Source organism: Selaginella moellendorffii, unplaced genomic scaffold (assembly GCF_000143415.4).
Source record: "Selaginella moellendorffii unplaced genomic scaffold, v1.0 SELMOscaffold_0, whole genome shotgun sequence".
NCBI lineage: Eukaryota > Viridiplantae > Streptophyta > Lycopodiopsida > Selaginellales > Selaginellaceae > Selaginella > Selaginella moellendorffii.
The window spans coordinates 3,995,813-4,018,915 of NW_003314261.1; the positions used below are offsets into that span (position 1 = coordinate 3,995,813).

Genomic DNA, 23,103 nt, shown 5'->3' on the forward strand with positions numbered 1-23,103 from the left:
TCACTTCGAGAGATCCAGAAAAGAAATAGCATACCTCAACCGGAATTGAAGCCACCACTCGGCACAGTAGGCTGATTCCCGAATGCAAATGGGCGCTGGAGCTACGCCAGGAGCAACGTTCTCTTCGTCTTCCTCCACCCAGTAGCTGTTGAGGATCTTGATCACCTTGTCGTATATCTCGTTGTTATCGTGGGTTTCGATCTTCTCCAGGCCCTCCGCCTCGTCCATGAACTTGGCGTAGATGTTGATGGAGCCAGTGTTTCCCGGGTCCTTCTCCGTCTCGCAGACCGTGAGGATGTTTTCTAGGCCCTCCAAGGCCACCACAATGATCTTGGCATCGGAACAGTTGAGGAGGTCGCATAGAGGCTTGATGCATCCCTGGTTCACGAGATACCTGCGTCTCCAGAGTCAGATACTGCGTCTCAGCGCAATGACAGCCTACTTGATTTGTTCATGTGTACCGCCAGAGGTTGCATTGGAAATGGCCCACGCTGCCTCTTTCTTTATGTCAAACTCGGCGTTGGCAAGAAGTTCCACAAGAGGCAGAATGATGTTGGCTTCAATGACGGCCTGAATTTGGTCCTTGTTGCCGGCGGTGATGCTCGAGATTGTCCAGCAAGCATCCTTCTTGTTGTAAACATTGGTGAGAAGATGTAACAACGCACCATTGTTATGATGAACTGAAATAAATTTAAAGGCAAGCGTAAGAAACATCTAGGATGTTCCGTTTCAAGTTTACCTGCGTTTGGACATCGTCACCAGTCACAATGTTTCCCACCGTACGAAGAGCAGGAATGAGAACATTCAGTGAAGGATACCTGGAACCAAGAATGTCAGGCTAGTTAAATGTCACAGCCAAAGACATGACTTACATGAGTAGACTCACAAGACATGGACACACACCAGCCTCAATGACAGCTTTAATCTCATCGTTTGTACAATTGCATTATGTTGTGCATGATCTAATCTATGGCTCCGATGCAACCTTGGGTTCAAAATTGAAATTCCCTGAGCGTGGGTTTTTGGTTGATACACTAGTCTTATAGTATATGCTAGTAGTTAAAATTACTAGCCTTTCAAAGGGGGAAATCTAAATTGTGGATCCCTATCTCTATTCATCATTTTTTATCAATTCACAGCATTCTTTCACTCATCCTTCTTCTCAACCCTTGGAGATTGGGCCCTTTTCTCTTTTGTTTTCTTATTGACAATATGAAGAGGAGTATCCACACCATTTCATTTGGCGACCATAACCTCTGAATTCCCCTTCAAGTTCACAAATTCTTCCATTCTTTCTCCATTCTCTATGCATAGATAGCAAGAATGATCTAGAAATCTACCCAACTTGCCAAAATTCACCTAGATTCCACAACCCAATGCCACCACCAACATGGATCAACAGCATCCAAGCAGTCGCCACCCAACGCAGTAGAGGTAGACACTTCCCAGAGGAGATCTTTGAAGAATCTGAAAGCTCTCTCTCAAGATCTCCAAGTCCAATCACCGACAAAGAACACCAACAACTCTCTTTGACAAGAAACTCCAATCACCAGCACCTTCATCAGCGGACGCCCTCGGCCACTTCATTGGCAAACTCCATTCTGAGCAAAAGACCACACACTCCAAGCTCAAGAACTCAACTAGTGCATTTGACACAAACCAACATCACTGCCAAAACAAACCCCTCTTCCGGGCAGTCGTCGACCCAACAATCCTAGCACTCCGACACAATTCCAGTTCCTGTGCCCACTCCAAATATCGAAGCACATCCTCAGAACCTACACCAACGACAAACCCATCACACTACTACCTGGTATTGGAGAACTTGTCAAGGGACAACTTCACAACGCACCACTGATTTTTCGACAACCCCTCTAACAGAGTCAGCAGCTCAGTACCGAAATGACAGTCCGAACTTGGTTTGAAGTCAACACGTTCACCACAACAACTCTCACCAATCATGCCATCGCCCAATCCGGACTCGAACAACTCGACGACATTATTGAAGAAATCATTCCTGACAAACCCGAGTATCTGAAACTCTTCATCGAACTCCATCTCAGCACCAGCAAGTGGAAGACCAGTCTGCATACTGCGCCAGCCAACTCGACCCAACACAACTCAACTAACCACCACCCAACACAACCCAACCCAACACGCACCACTGTCGACAAAAAACAAGCTCAAGAAACAAGTCGACCAAATCTGTCATTACCAGATTCCTGACAATTTTATCAACAATCAGCCCGCCAATAGTCTTCTCAAAGTTCTGCCAGAACTGCATGACTAACTGCGGATGCGAATCCGATAATGACAACAAGTAGACGAATGCATGTATCCAAAACCAAGAAGAACATCCAGCAAGTCGGAAGAAGACCGACAACGGCTTATCCAATGTTTAGATAGAGATTTGAAGAATTTAGAAATAAAGAGAAAGCAAGACCAAAAGAAGTTGAATTAAGTTATCAAACCCTCCAAGAGAGAGAATTACATCCGACACAAATTGTTACTGCAAGCTAACTCCAATGAACCAGTCTCGGACATTTGTGAAGAATACAACAACTACACAACACCACTGGACACACCACCGGCAGCACCCTTGACGGCACCCACCGAAGTGCTTGAGCCTGACCAAACATTCGAGCAGTCGACACAGACTATGCCCGAGCAACAAAACATTTTTCAAGCAGCATACAACCACTTCAAAGGTACATTCAACGACAAACGACCAAGTTTCCTACCCAGCTTCACAGACTTCACCAGACCGGCACCATTTTCGCCATACCGACCGATCTTCACAACACCAATATATCCCACATTTGCGTTCAACATCTACCAAAGCTCGCTATCAGCAAGACCTTTTGAACATGCTTTCAACTTCAATGCACCGACAAGACAAGAACTTGACTTCACCCACTACAGTCGCACTCCGATATACCCAGTCAACAGCGGTAAAGAAGAACAACCTGAATCGTCCAATAGTCAAGCACTTGACGAGTAAGTCAACAACTCAGACCGAGCTGCCGAACAGCTACAATCATCCAACAACAACGAGATCGACAAACCAATCATCGACGACAACAATCTTCCACTGCAACCACAATCACCACACAACTATACATTTGAAGAACTCTTTGACAATTTAGAAGAACAACCACAACCAATACAACATAACTCCAACAAGTACGTCCACAACAAGTTTGAGCAGCATCTTCCGGAGATCAACACTGGCAAGCAGCCCGATGCCAACGAGACACCCGAAAACAGTCCCAACATAGAAGACAAAACAGAGGAGAGTCCACTAAACAACAACAACAATTCCCCAGCTTCCTCCTACACTGACTTTGCTGTCGACCCCGACAACCCCTTGCTACAAATCACCTTCGGACTCCACAGTGAGAACCCGACAAAACAACCTCGACAATACCAACAGCAAATGGCAGTCACTACCACCATCGCTAACATACCTATTAGAAGACATGTCTCCTATCCACTATTTCATGGTCTGAAGTCAGAAGATGCTGAGAAACATGTGGAATAGTTCCGAGAAGCAATCTGCATCAACAGCCAGACGACCGAACTCCCATACTACTTTCAATGTACCCTTCGAAAGAGAGCCAACGAATGGGCTCAAACGCTTCCTCAAAATACAAGTTTCAACGACCTCACACTCAAGCTCATTGACCGATTCAAGTCTTCCCTCACTCAAAGTCAATGAAACCTTCACTCAACAAATGCAGAAATAGTGCCACCGAAACTTTACTTTACCAGTGGTCCATGCAAGGCCTACAACGATCCCTCTGAGAAGTGGCAACACACATCAATGTCACCACTTACCTTGAACTAGCAAGAGCCCTTCAAGACATTCAAGCTCGACAAATGACAGCACAAGTTGACAACACAGATAACTCAGATTCTGATAGCAGTTCCAACGACAACTCCGACAATGAACTCGGAGAGAGCACCAAGTCAAAACTTCGGAAACTCAAGAAAACAATCAACAAGCTCAAGGGAAAAGTCAAGGCCGACATCAAAGAATTTCAATCTGGAATTTGGTGTACTAAGTGCAAGAACAAAGAACATCCAGCAAGTGACTGCAAGCTCCAAATCTCCAAATGCCAGATCTGTGCCAAAGAAAGTCATGATGCCAAGACTTGGAGATTTCAAAATTCTCCAGAAGTTCGACAAGTCTCAAACTATCCCTGACAGCAGTTTCGACAACCATATCCAAATCAATACTTCGACAACTACCCGGCACCACCTCCGACAAACTAGAGACTGCCGAGAAACAACTTCCAACAACAGAGTCGACAATGGAATGATCAACCTTGCTGCAACAACTACAACAATTACAACAATGGCTACAGTAACAACTACAATGATCGACAATACCTGCCGAACCGGAACTACCTAGTAAACCGAGACAACTACAACCAAGGATACCAACAATACCCAAGATACCAGAACCAAAGATACCAAGGCCAAGGTTATCAAGACCAGGGCTACCAAGGCAACTACAACAACCGGCCATGGCAACCTCAACTTCAAAACCAAAGAGGTCCGTCAAGACTTGGTCCACTACCTCCTCAACAACAAGATCAGAACCAGCAGCAACCACCAACAACAAGGATGGTCAAGACCGACAAACTACCTTATGCCGACAATGATGACTCCGATCCTCAAGTCATGGCAATACAAACCCGAGTACAAATTCAAGCAGAAAAACAATCGGACAGCAATTCTGGAGATCATTAAGAGAAGGGCTCGGAGAGCCCGATAAAACTCTAGGAATGGAAAAAAAAGCAGAAGTTAGCCACCAAGATACAACGTCAACTTGCTCTACAACCACCCGAGTTAGTGATTTTAGACTCCGATAAGGAAGCTCAACCATCACCAGCTTTACAACAATGCCAAGACTCAATACCAGAAAACCAACAGACAAATCGTCCGACATCGACATCGACACCAGAACACAATCTAGCAAACTTCAAGGAAATCCAAGAAGTAGCAGAGACTACCCTCAGCCAAAATATTCAGATCACCATCGGCCAATTGCTGAAGATTGCACCCTACCTCACAAAACAGCTCACTGATCTGACATCTGCACTGACCAACACTCTGACAGACTCACCCAAACTCAACCCGACATGGACAGCTGTTGACACATTTCAAACCAAGATTCAACCAGGCAATTGCGACAATGATGTTCCGACAATCGACCTAAGACTCAACAAACACCTTGTTCGCAGAGCCATAATTGACGGCAGCTCCAGCATCAATATTATTGAAGAAAGTCTTGTTCAACAGCCCAACATTGGCCCAATCCACCCGGCACCTTTTAATGGCCGACCACCAATCTGTGCAACCCAAAGGCATCATCCGAAAAGTGAACACCACCATTCAAGGTATCGAAATATCAGTCAACTATGTCATCTTCAAACTACTAGAGCAGACTGACAGATACTTGATTCTCCTCAGTCAACCTTGGCTCTGAACCACCCAAGTTTATCAAGACTGGCCCAACAACAATCTTATCCTTCGAGCACCGGATGGCCCGACAACCATGTCGACAAAAGCGACCAAATCACTGTCCAGCCACAACCGACCTATTGACTTGGAAGAATATAATCTTGAAGATGGCCTTGACGACTATGAAGAACAACAAATTCTCAAAGCCTACCCCAATCTCGAACCTTTGGCCGAGATTGACCTATTCTGAATCGTCACCGACTTCCAATGAAAATGACCACTAATTACATCAGCACTGAAAAATCCAGTCACTCGAGATACAAAACTCAAAGTGCTACCAGCATTCACAGTCGACAACCACAACAAAGTTGCCTACATTCCGTCAATTCTAGCGAACCAAAAACTTGAAAAAGTCAGCCTGGCCAACAACGGCAACGAACACTACATTGTACTCGCCACCGACATCTTGGCAAGTTTTCGAGACAAAGGCATCAAACTTCTCCGAAAGAAAAAACCACTTGTTCGCTTGGAGTTACCAAGACCTTAAGGGAGTTTCGCCAAAACTCAGCCTTCACACCATCACTCTTCTTCCAGACTCAAAACCGAGAAGACAAGCAGCCTACCGGATGAATCTGAATCTGATGGAACAAGTAAAGAAAGAACTTGACAAGATTCTCCAAGTCAAGTACATCTACCCAATTCAGAATCCAATCTGGCTTTCCCCACTAGTGGTTGTGCCAAAGAAAAATGGCAAACTTCAAATCTGCATCAACTATAAACAGCTCAACGACGCCACTAAAAAAGATGTCTTCCTGATACCATTTACCGATGAAGTTCTTGACGCAGTCACCGGACACGAGATGTACTCCTTCCTCGATGGTTTCTCCAGCTACAACCAAATTCACATTGCTGAAGAAGATCAGCACAAGACAGCATTCATCAGTCTCTGGGGATCCTATGCATACTGACAAATGCCTTTCGGACTCTGCAACGCCCCATTTACCTTCCAAAGGCTCGTCACTAACACTTTCTGAGACTACCTCACCGACTTCATGATCGACATCTTGAATGCCTTGAGAAATGCCTCAACAAGTGCGAGGAGAACAACATAGCACTCAACCCCAACAAATGCACTTTCTTCGTCAAATCTGGAGTACTTCTCGGCCACATTGTCTGCAAAGACGGCATTCTCATCGACAAAGACAAAGTCGACGTCATCTCCAAACTCGAACCGCCGAAGAATCAAAAAGAACTTTGATGTTTCCTTGGCAAAGTCAGATGTCACCGATGCTTCATCCACAAGCATGCTCACATCGCCATACCACTCATCGATGGACTGAAGCACGATGCCCAATGAACATGGACATCCGAACAGCAACAAGCATTCGAAAATCTCCGACTCAAACTAACAATAGCACCGATCCTTGCCAAACCTGACTGGACACAAGAGTTCCACATTCATGTCGACACTTCTGACATCGCCACTGGCTCATTTCTGAGCCAAACTCAACATGACAAATGAGATCAACCGATCTACTATGCCAGCCAACTACTCAACCCAACTGAACGAAATTACACCACCATAGAGAAAGAAGCTCTCGGCATGATCTACTCACTTCAGAAGTTCCGACACTACATACTGTCAACCAAAGTCGTCCTTTTTGTCGACCACAAGGCACTCCTTTACCTCATCAACAAGCTGATACTATCTGGTCGAATATCAAGATGGTTCCTTTTACTACAAGAATACAACTTTGAGATCATCCACAAACCCGGCAAAAATCATGAGCAAGCAGATTACCTCAGTCGGATCACCACTAGCGACAAACCTGAAAGACTCACTGATGACTTACCTGACTCAAACCTATTCCAAGTTTCAATACTGGCAACCTGGCTCGAACATCTTCAGTTACCTGAACTCAGCAAAAGTTCCAGATCAGGACACCACGTCCGACCAAAAGAAGACTTTTGTTGCTAAAACCCACCAATACTCAGTCATCGGAGGCACTCTCTACAAACTCGGCATTGATGCATCAAGCCGCCAAGCACAACTCAAATCATCAAGGAAGCTCACGATGGACATTCTGGTGGACACTTTGCTGCCAACACCACAACTTGGAAGATTCTTCAAGCCGGCCTCTGGTGGCCAACACTTTAGCACGACACTGAAGAATTCTGCAAACGCTGCGACACATGTCAACAACACTGATTACCACCGAAAACTCAGACTCAACAACTCAACCCAACATTCCCGATGGCACTATTTCAAAAATGGGGACTTGACTTCATTGGACCCCAAGTCAGCACTTGTCAACAAAAGCAATACATCGTCGCCGCCACCGATTACACTACCAAGTGGGCTGAAGCAATACCTCTCCGACACGCCACAGCGAAAGCAACAGCAACCTTCATCTATGAAAATATCATCACTCGTTTCGGCACACCACTCGAACTCGTCACCGACAGAGGCACCCACTTCATCAATGAAACGATCAAACATCTCACCACCGAGTTCAAAATTTGACACAAAACGTCGACACCATACTATCCTCAAGTCAACAGTCAAGCAGAAGCAATGAACAAAACACTGAAGACCATCCTCAAAAAAGTCATCAACGATTCCAGCAAAGACTAAGACGACAAACTTCTTGATGTACTTTGGGCCTATCAAACTGCATATAAATTCACCACCGACATGATGCCATTCAAACTTGCCTTCGGAACAGAAGCCATCACGCCAATTGAGTTCATCATCCCAAGCATGCAAGTCACCGTCAAGTATAATCTCGACACATGACACGCAATTCGAGAAAGGCTTCAGCAACTCAAACGTCTCGATGAACTTTGACTCAACGCCCTCTGGACACTTCACGCCATCCAAAAACAGAGAAAAGCTCGACACAACCGACAAGCATCCTAGCACAACATTCCAAGATATAGCATTGACAATCATGTTCTCAGGTACCAAGGACCCATCGGCAAACTTGGCCGAAAACTCCACACCAACTGGCAAGGACCTTTCAAAATCATTACACTCTACCCCAATGGCACTGCCAAAGTCAGCACACTCACCGAAGACTTCAACCTCAACAAACTTCAACCATATCACATTGACATGTTCAGCATTAGCACCTTAGCAAATTTCCGACCCAAACTGACAAACACCATCGACAATCACCTTGGCAGACAAAATTTAACTCAACTCAGTTTGACACAACTCAATTTGACTCAACACGAACTCATCCACCAACTTTAGCAACAAACAATAGCAAAAATCTCTAAGTCCTAAGCTACTGGTGGACCAACGCCACCTTAGCAGATCTCAATAGTTAAACTTGAGTTAACTTCATCACCAATCTCCATCATTGATCTTCCATTAAGACAAGTCAAACAAGATCAATAGGTAGCTGAGCTCCAGGAAGATGGGACAGATCCACTAGACAGTGTCCCCAATCACAAGTTTACACTCTCGCAATTGAAGCATCGCTTCTATCAACTTGAGCAACAGCAATAACAAGCAATGGAGACTAACTATGTTCATGCTGAGGATGGTGTCTAATTTTGTCAAGGGAGTAGAATGTATCAACCAAAAACCCAGGCTCAAGGGACTCCAACCTTGAACCCAAGGCTATATTAGATCATGCAGATTAAATCATGCACAGCATATAGCATATGTTGGCAATTAAAACTACTACCCTTTTAAAGAGGGGAATCTGAATTGTGGATCTCCATCTCCATTCATCATTTTCTTATCAATTCACAACATTCTTTCACTCATCCTTCTTGGAGAGTGAAGCCCTTGGAGATTGGGCCCTTTTCTCTTTTGTTTTAGTACTAACAATAGATTTCCAATGAAGAGGAGTATCCACACCACTTCAACTACCTTATTAGTTGAATGAATAAAGCAGGACTTGACTGCAAGAAACAACACCAACCAACAATCAAAATCTGTATTGACATGCCTACAAAGGATCCACATGCATACCTGCTCAAAGTTTGGTTGCCGCTTGCCACGACAAAAGTTTGGTAGCGTCCAGGTTGCGTTGCGCAGCATAGACAGCTCCGCATTTTCGTTCAGCTGTGCTAGCAAAGGCATCATGGCATTGTTATTCAGGACGAGATCTCGGCACTTTGGAGAGTCGCCAGCGACATTACCAAGAGCCCATTCTGCTTGTAGTACGAGACAATGTCAGGTTCCAAGGTTCCAAGCTTTAAAACTGCGAAAAGAAACAATTACTTGATCCCGGACATCCTCACATGCAGATGAAAGAAGATGCACTAAGATAGGCACAGCCCCATGGTTTATAACGACCGTTGTGTGATCGGAAGTGCCAGACGCAATATTCGTAAGAGCCCATTACTCGAATTAACGACCCCAAACACCTTTTGTAAAAAATAGACTTACCTGAAGCTTGAAAAACTCCACAAATCGACTGGTTTAATACCTTTTCATACCTTTTTATACCTTTTCTCTGAAAGGTATGAGAGCCCAAAAGATCAACGAGCCCCAGGTCGCATCGGGCATCTCCGGGGTTTAGATTCTTTGTGTTTGGTTGAGATTGAAGCTGCTTCTGGAAGAGGTGATCTGCTGGAAGCATTTGGCAGGTGGATGATCCAACCCGTCAAAGAAATGCTAAAAAAAACACGGCCAGCTCATAGCTTACCTGCGAATCAATGGATCCCGAGGCATGACAAGAGATCCCGTTTAATCTGTGTGGAAACCTGACAAAGACGATCACAGATATATTACCATGATTGGTCCGTTGTAAATTAATCAACGATTTTAGTTGTAGCTCCACAAAGGAAGATTGAAATTTCATGGCTTGAATTCTTTGAAACACTTCCCATCGATTAGATAAGCTCCGATAGCGAACCTCACAGCCCAGACATTCTTTGGTCTCCTATCAATTATCCTGCACAGTTTTCCCTGAGTACGAAAAAGAATTTGTGGTAGAGATTTACCTGCCAACATCCCCAGGGCGAATTACTCCATCGTTTTTGCGCAGCATTGGCATTGGCTCGGCAGTCTTGAGGATTTGAGGAGCCTCAGTGACTACTACTGGAGTTCCAATGCCAATCCCTTTGGATGACGAAGCAGAGCCAAGGTTGTTGATCTCGGGAATGGGCTTCAAGATTTGCCATCCCTCGGGAACAATTTCCACTTTTCTTGGCTCCTCATTCGCATTGCCATCCAGAGCTTTCACTTTGAGGCTTCCCAATCTATTGATCAAGCAACTCTTCAATATAGAAGTCATTTTTGTTTTCCCTTCTAGGTATGAATCGATTTTAATATAACTAGAATTTACATAATTATCTACACAAAGCATCTGAAATTAAGAGCATATTTAGCACTGTCTACACTCACTAATAAATGCTGCCAATGCCAAAGTCCAAGCCCCAATATTTTCTTCACTTGCAACAACCGTTCCCCATCCAGCCCTTGCACCAAGCTCTGCTACACATGAGCCTGAACAAAACAAACTCAAGCCTTCTGAACCAAGCCTCCATGGCTGCATAGAACTAAGAATAAAACCTCACTTGGCAAAACACTGTATAAATATAAACAACTTATGAATGAATATGAATGAATGAATGAGAACTAAGAATGTGTGGAGAAACACTGTCCAAAAACATGTCCATAAAGAAGCCCAACACTTTGCAAATATTTCCATTCGAGCATATGCTGAATCACGGCATTCCAAGGCACAGTGGTACAAACAAACCTTGAGAAAAACACACATCGGCAGCCCACAATTCAGAGCATGTTCCATACATTCAATAGCTACCATCATGTTGATGTCATGCTTCCAACAGTTTCTCATAATCAGATTTGCCACAAGAAGAGACCCAGCTTTGCAAAGTTTTTTCTAAGTGACGGAGTCTAGAAGAATTCCTCTAGATTTCATTTCCAAAAACACTGAGATTACATTTTTGCCATGACCATTCTTGACACCCATACTTTTTGAAATAGCCAGCAAATTCTAGATGTTGTGTTAAGACTGTTGAGGAAATATCCCCTACTTAGGCATATGCTTCAAGCCTTGCATTACTATAGTATTAAGTGTCAAATCTAAGCAATAAAATGCAACATAAATGTCATATTTCACTTATAAAGATTTATAATAACTTCATTCACAACATAAACAAGTTTATGCTATTCTTTTTTTGACAAAACTCAAAACTAATCTAACACTAAACTACTTAAGGAGTAATAACAAAGTTCTCTGGAAAAGAATTAAGTATTACAATAATAAATTTTAGTGTTTCACCATTATTTATTTCACAATTCACCACTTGTAAAACCATCATAACTAATATGCATTAAAAAAGACTCTTGATTGCATGATGTAAAAAAACAATAATATTACACCTTGTTGCAAATTATCTCTCAGTAAAGAGAAAATGATTTACATAATTGATCTTTCATCCTTAATGATTCTTTTTTTGTTTCAAATTTGAAACCTTAAATTTGTGTTCACACTACCTTTAGTTTAACCTAAGAAAAATTTATGAAAAAGCATGACAATGACTACTAGTGTTATGCTAAACAATTATAAACTAGTCTATTTGCCACTCATAGCAAATCTATAAGAGGTTTACTTTTACCCACAGTAATATGAACCATTGATAAGTTAACATTAATCCTGCCAACTCAGAGTATAATTTTAAGTTGCTAATATGCTTTACTCACAAGCCCAAGCATAAACTCATATAAATGATATATCTCAAATTCATCTATGAGCCCAATCAAAAGCTTATATAATATAGTATAAAATGGTATATATTAAAATCTATACTTAAAAGATGCATACGAAGCCATAGCAATCAAATTGTAAATAACTAAAGAAAATAACTCAAAAAGTGATCTATAAAGGTTCAAATATAGAGGGAAAAAGCCAATAAATAATCTATTTTCTAATTAGTTAAGGGTCTCTATGTCAATCTTACTACTCATTCTAGAGCATTCTTGATCTCTATTAACATAACTATCATGTTTTGGAACTTTAATATTAACTTCTTGAGTTAATTTCTTAGGTGTTTCTAACATTTTACATTGTATATACTGCACAAACTTCATTTCCCCATTTTATGAAGTTTTTTACTTAAAGGCACTATCATTCTCTCTTTTATTTTGTGCCACCCTAGGCACTAAGTTCCACTTATTTATAATTTGCATTAGAGTTGTTTATGGCTTTATTATTTCACTATCTTGTTGCTTTATCTCTTGGAGCTTTTACTTTTGTCAAATTAGAGCATTTGGGAATCCCATCTTTAGAAATATATTTCTTTTTCCACAATATATTAGCATGCACTATATAAGTGTTCTTCACCTAATTTGTCATTTGGATTCCTTTTAATAATTTCTATAGCCCATTCTCGGCTATTAGTTTTTTGTTTCCATCCTTTAATTATTACACCAAGCAATATAGGATCAATACCTCCATATATGTTTTTTCTATTTGGTCATCTTGACCAAGTCACACCATTATCAATAGTTCAAATTAACATTTTGAATTAAAAAACTTATTCCTTAACCTAACAAAGAGCTCATCTTTATTTGGCCATGGGATCACTTAGTGATCTCACGTGGACATGTATACCAATAAATATTAGGTTTATCAAACTTTTAAGTTGTTGACCATAATCTTGAGGGCATCCCCACACTTAGCGGTGCACCTAAGTTAGCCCTTTCAACCAAGGGTTCATAGTAACCAAAAATAAGTGTTCCTATCCCATTCAACTCATCCTTGGTGCCATTTGCACTAAAGCATTTAAATTAAATAAATCAGGTTTTCACACTAAACATTTTAACCGTGTATCACAATTTTAAGGCATCCCCCACTTGTGAGTTGGGACATAAACCCAAGCACTAGAGGATTAGACTCAAACTTAACTTTTGTACATGCATTTACGGACGGCATCTTCTAGGATGCCTAGTGTGACTCCTTATGCTAATGTATTAACTTATACTCAATATACATTACAGATCACAGTTAAGGAACCTAGTTCTTCTGAGCTTCCAAGTCCTCTCACTTGACAAGCTAGTTAATTAACCTATGATCATGCATAGACTCCTTCATACTTGGCCCCATAAGTCATCCCTTTTGAAGTCAACATCTTCAATTAGAGTCTTTGTTCCTCTAACTTGTCAATTTTGCTTAGCAACCAGCATAATATAGTTTTATTCATAAGTATGAAATTTTTTAAACATCAACTTTTATTTAAAGCTATCTTTTTAAACACTTGGGAACTATTTCCCCAACTTTGATAGCCTTGCCCCATAGCAAGCTTCAAAACTATATTATTGTTATGCCACTTTGACTTCACACATTCTATGAATTATTTACATTTTTATTTCTAAGTACTAACTTACCTAAAATTGTCCTTAGGAACATTAGTTGTTTATAAGAAATCACACCATATATTGAGATTTACATTGGTAGTCTAATTTGGGCCGGTTGGGGCTCTCAAGAGAGTTATAATTTTTAACTTCTATTCATAGGGGTATGAACTTATAGAGAAACATAATGGATTATAAGTAATAAAACAAAAAAACTCGAGATAGGCCATGAATAAAAGTGTATCTTATTTTCTAATTGATTAAAAGTTTTGATATACTTAGGGTTAAATACCCTTAGGTTTGAGTAATATTAAACTGGGTAGTATTGGGCTAGGTAACCTCCCAAAAAGTCTATATATATATATCTGTGTGTGTGTGTGTGTGTGTGTGTGTATGTGTAAATTCATTCAAATCATCATTTTCATCTCTGCGTATGCAATAATATTAGTTGCCCAATCTCATTAGATAGTATTCACTAAAACTCAACACCTATGATTTTCACTTTTTATCTTATAATGATTTACTATAAAATGGCCATAGAGCGGAATCTAATCCTTAGACACATGTGCTTAGGGCAACGGAGTAGAACCCAAGTTGCAATGGATTGGGAGTATGGAGCAACATTAAAACATTCTTAGAGCATTTAGCATCTTAACACCAAAACTAGCATGCAAACAAAGCCAAATGAAATCTAATATTATTTCAATATACTGATGGCTTAATGTGAGATATTAAGTCTAGTTTATTAACACTTGAATAAAAAGGATTATCAAAGGGAATTAACAATATTAATCTTTTGTTGTTGTGATAGTAACAGAGGAATATCCAAAAGGACTTATCAATAGATAACTTTCAATACCCATAATCATATTTATGATAAAAAGTTAGTGAAATCCATATAAATTTCCACTGTCAAGCTAAATCTAGATGGTTCAATCTCTTGTTACAAGCCAAGGCTCTTATGGCCAAGGGCTATTCATAAGTAGTTAAAATGGATTATTAGAAGGATATAAAGTTCATAGATAAGAGAACTATATTTAAAGACTTATTTAATCAATTTACAAACTAAAATAAGTCTTTTGCTTCAATAATATATATATCATACTTTATCTTTCTCCCCTTAAACCAATTAGAAAAGAGGTAATTAAAAGTTTTATATACTTATTTATCCCTTAAAGTTTTACAGTGATAGTATATCCAAATCTCATCCTATGATTACATGCATTACAATTAAGAAAAATATAATTTATATTTTTTTTATGTAAATGATTCTTTACTCATATGCAACAATATAAGTTTTTTAGCTAAGATTAAAAAGATCTTTTCATCTCATTTTGAGATGAAGGATTTATGTGAGTAATGCTATTGCCTCAAGATCCCAACCAATAGGATAACTCTATTGTTCTCCACTAAAGCAAGTATACTAAAGATATTCGCCAATGGTTTTCTATAAAGTGTAGTACACCTACACCAATACTTATGCTCACAAGTCTGAAACTCACTTGTGACAATTCTCCCTTGATAGAGCAAGAAAAAGAAGAGATGGCCACTATCTTATATTTCAGTTTTATCAACAATCTCATGTATCTCATAGTCTATATAAAACCCAATCTCACAAGCTTGGTAAGCCAAATCAATAAACAACATTAGATGGCTATAAAATAAATTTTTTGGTACTTATGTGGTACTTCATCCTTTAGTTTGAGATACTCAAACTCCACACTAGAAGGCTTTAGTGACTCAGATTAAGTAGACTCTTTCCAATTATAATCAGGTTATATTTTAGCCTTAAAAACAAACAATGATGGCCATGTTTTAGTTGTAAGGAGGAATATATGGTAGAAAGTGTAGTTTGCTATGAGGCCATTTTGCTCTAGCACCTCCTTATAGACTTGGGTGCTCTTATTTCAAGCCCTACAAAGATTTTTGCAACAATCAAGGCTGCATCACCTTGAGTAAGTATTGCAAGATTAATTCTTGCACCAAACACATGGATATAACATGTGTATAGTTGATCTATTGTCCTATACAAAATGACTATAGACATTTTAGTGTTGGGTTAGACACTGTTACATGGTGCTGCATAACATATGGAGTGGATATGTCTAGTTTCATTTATTGGGATGATCTTGTTTGATTGAATACAATCTCACATTAAAGATTATAGTTGAAACCATTCTAGAGCATTATCGTGTCTTTTGGAGCCAGATTAATTCCAAACAAGCTATTGGCTAGGCTGGCTTTTGACCTAAATATGGTTATGTAGATCATCTTATTATATGTGTGAACATATGACACACTAGAAGCAGCAACTATTTTAATACTCTATGGACTTCTAAAAAGAATTCAATATAACAACTATTTCAACTAGAAAATCCTATCCTTTACACCCTAATCCAATTGGCAAAAGGGGTGATCAGTTGTGGTGCCTACTAATGCCTCAATGTACAATCCAAATAAAGTGGGGATAAAGGACACCTTTGCTTGACACTTATTGTGCATTTCACTAGTTGATCTCCTAGGCATTCTACAAGAATTGTTATATAGAGCTGTTGAATGGCCTATACCAACTCTTGGAGTGTTGGGACAATCTGACATTATCATGGCCTGTACCTCCTCCTACATGTGGATGACTTGCTCTTGTTTTCCACAACTCATCAAAGTCTCCAATGCCAACTGTTGCACCATTGGTTTATCTGTCAACCCCACAAAAAAACAAGTTATAGTATTTAGCCGTCCACCAATAATGATCTCTATTACCAAGTCAAGATAGAAAACTACAATTACCTTGGGTATATGGTCCACCAAAAGAATTTATGGAAGGCTAGGACAATAATGCATTCAAGCAGCCACAAGATCATATTACTCACTCCAAAGTGATCTCAAATTTACTTTATGGATGCACATACACAATATGTGAGGATAGTGATCTAGACTACCATGAATAACATAGCAGAAAATGGAACAATTTAACCATTGGTGCCTGAATGCTGAATTTGGTTGCAACAAAGTGGATTGGATTGTAGTTATGGAATCTGGCTTGTATGGAAAAACATAATGCAATACATCCTCAACATCATATACACTACTCAAGATAAATGTCTTATCACCCTTGTTGAGGACACCAGCAAAGGCTGATGGCACAATTTGTGCTTCTGGACAAGAAATCTAGGCATGGATCTTGACACACTCCTTCATGAAAATACCATAGATATCCCAGATCATTGGCTAGAGAAGGGGCATGACACAAAATTCCAACACTATTTATTGACCATCAACCCACAATGGCTCATTGGTATTGCTAGCTATGGGATGACACCCCTGGAGCGCTATCGAATATGGCAACATCACCTACACTCAAAAGTTGGTAATTGGGAGGGATCCAAACTACCCTTGTTAACTATGTGCTAAAGACATTGAAACTGTCCTAACATACAAACAGCTACGGGACACAGAGCCACTCCTCGATTTTGAGCAACAATGGCAACACCTGCAACTTTGCGAGTATCTTCACTGCCACCACAAACCTTTGGGATGAGCTGCTTGCCATCCTTGACCCTGCATGTCCCCAACTTCGCACCAGCAGTAGCTAGGATGGTCTGAGGTCCTCGTGACTTCAAATAGCTGTTGCTGTTGTTGTTGCAAGAGAACCTGGTTCTCTTTCACTCCTTCCAGATTGAGCTGCTCACAAAGATTGCCCAAAGGAGAGAAGCGTGCCAGAATTTGATCTGTCAATACCAAAGTGCAATGATCTCACTGCTCACAGGAACAGACCTGGCATGGTATTATCACGCCATAAGTTTTGTCATGGTAGTAGAGTTGAGCGACCAAGTTCCTGCATCCACGTTTGCTGAAGCACTCAAACGCAGCCAGTTTTGCAACGAGCTCCATGGTGGCTGCTTCTTGCAAAAAACAAGAGTGATTTCGTCGTAAGTATAGAGCGGGCTCACAGAGACAATTGGTGATGCCGACAATTCTCCTAGTCCACCACTGACGCTTTCCAGGAAGGCCATCGATCCCTCTTTTGGACTCTAGCCAACATGATGTCGTTGCGCACTGATTTTTATCTCCCTTTTTTTTCTGTCCTTGGATACTCGCTTGCCTCCTGGACGAGTCAATTCCCAGAATACAAACAAATTCAATTTCTTTTGTAATTGAAATAGAAAGAAATTATGTAAGTATTGTCCTCGTGACTAACAAGTCTACTAACTAGCGTGAGAGATTGCCGGAGAAGACGCACAATCCAGCCACAGATCTTCCACGGCGGACCTCAGATCTGCCTGATATTTCCAAGATCTTACTCTGCATTCGCAATATTTCGGCAGCGTGGCAGATCTCACCTTGCATTCGCAGAACCCTAGAACTCAAGAACGGTTTTGTAAATGCATCAAGCCTCTACAGTGTGAGAAAATTCGGTGAAGGATACCTGGAACCAGGAACGTCAGGCCAGTTAAAAGTCAGAGCTAAAGACACGACTTACATAAGTAAACTCACAAGACGTACACGCCGGCCTCAATAACAGCTTGAATCTCATCGTTTGTGCCATTGGATATGGATGACAAAGCCCAGCATGCATCAGTAAGAACTCCTCATCAGTCGAATGAATCAGCTTTTCTGGAGCAGATAAAGCAGGTCTCGACTGCATGAAACAACACCGACCAACGATCAAAATTTGTATCGACATGCCTCCTGCTCAAAGTTCGGCTGCGGCTTGTCACGAAAGAAGGTTGATAGCGTCCATGTTGCGTTGCGCAGCATAGACAGCTTCGCATTCTCGTTCAGCTGTGCTAGCAACGGCATCATGGCATTGCTATTCAAGACGAGATCTCGGCACTTCGGAGAGTCGCCAGCGACATTGCCAAGAGCCCATACTGCCTGCGGTACCAGGCAATGTCAGATTCCAAGCTTTGAAAATACAAGAGAAAATATCACCTGCTAGCGGACGAAAGAAGAAAGAAGCTGGGAGATGAAAGAAGCTGCACGAAGATAGGCACAGCTCCATGGTTTATAACCACGGACGCAATATTTGTAAGAGCCAAGGCAGCTTCGAACTGCTCATTAAAACTCAAACACCGTAAGGAAAAAAATGGACATGGTGGAAATCGTGGCGCTTCAAAAACTCTACAAATCGAGGAACCACGCCTGCCTTGATGACCTCTTCGATCGGAGGGCTTCGCTCTTCACAAACACCCATGCCATTACCAAGACTTCCATAAAAAAGAACAAGGCAGCTACCAGACAGTAACTTCAGGTGGGATCGTCACACCAGACACGGCTCACCAGAAACCCTGCTCATGATCTAAACACGACGAATTCAAATATCGTAAATTCTCCAATGCTGTGCAAAAACGATGGAGGAATTCGCCCTGGGAAGTGTTTCAAAGAATTCAAGCCATGAAACTTCAATCTTCCTTTGTGAAGCTTCAACTAAAATCGTCGATTAATTTACAACAATGGACCATTCGCCGTAGTGTATATCTGAGATCGGTTCCAATCCAAGTCTTTAGGATCTTGCACGCCAAATGCTTTCAGCAGATCTCTCTCTTGCAGCAGCTTGGAATCGAGATTCGCGAGCGCAGCGTGGGATTGTGTTGCAAGATTGAATGATCAATCTAAAACAAACACAAAGAATCTCTCCAGAGATATTTAAGTCCAAGCCCCACCGAGCGTTCCCTTGCACCAAGCTCTGCTAGAGCGGTGCATAGACCTGGGATTAAGAAGCTCCAGCGAACAAAACAAACTCAAGCCTTCTGCAAGAATGTGACCTCGCTTGGACGCCTGGAACACCGTACTTCCGGGGAGAGCAGCTTGTTTAGACTCGTGGACCTGCAAGGCCACAGCATCGTCTCTTGGAACTCGCTGGTATTTCGAAAAAGTACGGGTTCTCACATGGAATATTTTTATAGGATATCTCAGCGTTTCTGGAAATGGAATCTAGAGAAGAGCAAAACTTGTGGCAAATCTGTTACGCTCCGAACCGCAGGTTGCCGAAAGTGTTATAAACTAAATCTTATGCTCGGAATGGAAACATTTGCAAAGCGTTGGGCTTCTTTAGGGAGATGTTTTTGGACAGTGTTCCTGAGAACTTTGTCCCTCCATCAACTCAACCATTTGCTGCGCTCGATCTAGCTCAACGCAAGAACCAACACACTCCAGGACACCACGAAAACATTCACACGGTAAAGATGCCCGGAGCGGGCATATGCTTCCATGATTGCGGTTGTCACCACTACATCCTGCTCGGGCATGTCATTATGCTACTCACATCGCGGACCAAGCAAATCTCTTTTCTCCTCTCTCCTGCAAACGGGGCAAATGCAGTCCTGTTTGAAAGGATGCCTCAAAGAGCCGAGGTCCGTGATCTGTGGCAGACGAAGCTGTGCTGGTGTGAAGTCGAGATCAGTTTGTCACGTTTGTTTCATATATACATGTTTTTCGGAAGCAAGCCAAGAATCATAGAGTTCCACGAGATCACACTCAGCCCAAGCATCTTTCCAAACAATCTTTTGGCTTCTTTTATACGCCAAGCTTGGATCATCACCTGGGCATACATCACCACAGCGGCATCTTCTCAAAAGCGCAGTCAAAGCTGGCGATCCAAACCTTAAGTCTTTAAATTCTCCAAGGAGTTGCAAAAAGCTTTAATCATCAAGGACATTCAACTCATTCATGTAAATCTTTGCATACATCGAATTTGTAATAGACTCTTTTATAACCCAAAATCCACTCGTAATAGTCGCAGCGATGACGATCCTCGGACAAAGGAGGAGACGCCACCCCCACAACGACGACCACCGCACTTAGCACGTCCGGCTAAACAAAGACAAGAGCACCGTCTCAAATACGAGACGTTGCTTTGACAGCAAGAGCTTGCTGCTGTTCTACAAGACCCTCTCCTTCCCCCGGCGGGTCTGCAAAAAGCTTGTCGACCATCGACTAGCTCAAACTCAACTCGACTTTACACCAGCACAGCTTCGTCTGCCACAGATCGCGGATGCTGCTCACATCGCGGACCAAGCAAATCTCTTCTCCCGACTCGATCGAGACACGAGATGTTCTTCTACCACAGAAACACCAAGTCAGTCACTCGAGAGATCCAGGGAAAGGAAAAGACATACCTCAACCGAAATTAAAGCCACCGCTTGGCACAGTAGGCTGATTCCCGAATGCAAATGGTCCGGGCGCCGGAGCTACACCTGGAGCGACGTTCTCCTCGTCCTCCTCCACCCAGTAGCTGTTGAGTATCTTGATCACCTTGTCATATATCTCGTTGTTGTCGTGGGTTTGCAGCTTCTCGATTTTCTCCAGGCCCTCCGCCTCGTCGATGAACTTAGCATAGATGTTGATGGAGCCAGTGTTTCCGAGGTCCTTCTCCGTCTCGCCGACCTTGAGGATGTTTTCTAGGCCCTCCAAGGCCACCACAATGATCTTGGCATCGGAACAGTTGAGGAGGTCGCATAGAGGCTTGATGCATCCCTGGTTCACGAGATACCTGCGTCTCCAGAGTCAGATACAGCGTCTCAGCGCAATGACAACCTACTTGATTTGTTCATGTGTACCGCCAGAGGTTGCATTGGAAATGGCCCACGCTGCCTCTTTCTTTATGTCAAACTCGGCGTTGGCAAGAAGTTCCACGAGAGGCGGAATGATGTTGGCCTCAATGACAGCCTGAATTTGATCCTTGTTGCCGGCGGTGATGTTCGAGATTGTCCAGCAAGCCTCCTTTTTTATGCTCTTCTTGTAAACATTGGTGAGAAGATGTAACAAATATGGCAGCGCTCCATTGTTTATGATGAACTGAAATAAATTTAAAGGCAAGCGTAAGAAACATCTAGGATGTTCCGTTTCAAGTTTACCTGCGTTTGGACATCGTCACCAGTCACAATGTTTCCCACCGTACGAAGAGCAGGAATAAGAACATTCGGTGAAGGATACCTGGAACCAGGAACGTCAGGCCAGTTAAAAGTCAGAGCTAAAGACACGACTTACATGAGTAGACTCACAAGACGTGGACACACACCGGCCTCAATGACAGCTTGAATCTTATCGTTTGTACCATCGGATATGTATGACAAAGCCCAGCATGCATCAGTAAGGACTTCTTCGTCAGTCGAATGAATCAGCTTTTCTAGAGCAGATAAAGCAGGTCTCGACTGCAAGAAACAACACCGACCAACGATCAAATTTGTATCGACATGCCTACAAATGACCCACATACCTGCTCAAAGTTCGGCTGCGGCTTGCCACGACAAAAGTTTGATAACGTCCACGTTGCGTTGCGCAGCATAGACAGCTTCGCATTCTCGTTCAGCTGTGCTAGCAACGGCATCATGGCATTGCTATTCAAGACGAGATCTCGGCACTTCGGAGAGTCGCCAGCAACATTGCCAAGAGCCCATACTGCCTGCGGTACCAGGAAATGTCAGATTCCAAGCTTTGGAAATACAAGAGAAAAAATCACCTGCTCGCGGACATCCTCACTGGGAGATGAAAGAAGCTGCACGAAGATAGGCACAGCTCCATGGTTTATAACCACCGTCGTGTGATCGGAAGTGCCGGACGCAATATTTGTAAGAGCCCAGGCAGCTTCGAACTGCTCATTAAAACTCCTATTAACGACCCAAACACCGCAAGGAAAAAAAATGGGCATACCTGAAGCTGGTGGAAATCGTGGCGCTTCAAAAACTCTACAAATCGAGGAACCACGCCTGCCTTGATGACCTCTTCGATCGGAGGGCTTCGCTCTTCACAAACACCCATGTCAGTACCAAGAAAAATAGACTTCCATCAAAAGTTAAAAGGGCAGCTACCAATTGACAGTAGCTTCCGGAACTGGGTCGTCGCCTCGACTTGCAAGTTGGGATCGTCAGACCAGACACCGCTCACCATCACGGGTAAGCTCTCCAGCTGAAGGAAATCACACCACCAGTGAATCAAATCACCCTCGCCCCATTCCAGAGACGCGCATACCTTTCTCTCCACGATCGATCCGGGCGTCATAAAGTGCTGCGGCTGCATGCCCTCTCGCCGCTTCTTCATGAGATTCTCGTCGCGCTTGTTCTTGCGGATCTCCACCATGTTGTCCTCGCGCTTCCGGCGCGCCTCATCCGGATCGACGGCATTCTTGTATCCTTTCTTTCTCACCTCAGTGCGAGCTTGCGGCCGGAGCGACATCCTGCGAGAGCACCGGCGGAGCGAGCCACGACCAGACGGGCACACCCTAGCCGCAAAGCATCAAACCCTAGGCTAAGGAATGGGGCTTATTAGAAAAAATGGAGGGCCACGATTTCTTC

At 42.4% G+C, this 23,103-nt stretch overlaps 1 protein-coding gene, 1 long non-coding RNA gene and 1 pseudogene across 7 annotated transcripts; all 3 read right to left on the reverse strand.

The window, feature by feature from the left end:
- Positions 1-35: 35 nt before the first annotated feature.
- LOC112346330 lies at positions 36-20,743 on the reverse strand (annotated as a pseudogene).
- On the reverse strand, positions 9,184-10,731 carry LOC9641950. 4 transcript variants are annotated; one of them, XR_002991418.1, is made up of 5 exons: positions 10,432-10,731; positions 10,134-10,382; positions 9,707-10,057; positions 9,455-9,636; positions 9,184-9,384 (listed from the first exon to the last, which is right to left on the reverse strand). It is a non-coding gene; the product is annotated as an uncharacterized LOC9641950 (long non-coding RNA). The 4 variants fall into 4 exon arrangements; XR_002991432.1 differs by having other exon boundaries at positions 9,455-9,547; positions 9,625-10,057; XR_002991400.1 differs by having other exon boundaries at positions 9,455-10,057.
- On the reverse strand, positions 20,483-23,074 carry LOC9632055 (importin subunit alpha-1). Of its 3 annotated transcripts, XM_002961008.2 has the most exons (10): positions 22,781-22,984; positions 22,621-22,717; positions 22,463-22,554; positions 22,272-22,403; positions 22,029-22,214; positions 21,800-21,963; positions 21,667-21,745; positions 21,351-21,607; positions 20,929-21,302; positions 20,483-20,867 (listed from the first exon to the last, which is right to left on the reverse strand). In XM_002961008.2, exons 1-9 carry the CDS (start codon positions 22,982-22,984, stop codon positions 20,930-20,932), a joined length of 1,584 nt encoding a protein of 527 aa, XP_002961054.1. In that variant the 3' UTR covers positions 20,483-20,867; position 20,929. The 3 variants fall into 3 exon arrangements, with proteins under 3 accessions (XP_002961054.1, XP_024523250.1, XP_024523307.1); XM_024667482.1 differs by having other exon boundaries at positions 22,621-23,074; XM_024667539.1 differs by having other exon boundaries at positions 20,483-20,870; positions 22,621-22,984.
- Between the last annotated feature and the right edge of the window lie 29 nt (positions 23,075-23,103).

Excerpts from the sequence above, each read along its gene's own strand:
- LOC9632055 (XM_024667482.1), bottom strand. The coding sequence starts at position 22,984 with ATGTCGCTCCGGCCGCAAGCTCGCACTGAGGTGAGAAAGAAAGGATAC. Across the intron at positions 22,404-22,462 it reads ACGATTTCCACCAGCTTCAG|TTCGAAGCTGCCTGGGCTCT; the intron begins GTATGCCCATTT and ends TTTAATGAGCAG. Across the intron at positions 21,608-21,666 it reads GTGACGATGTCCAAACGCAG|TTCATCATAAACAATGGAGC; the intron begins GTAAACTTGAAA and ends AATTTATTTCAG.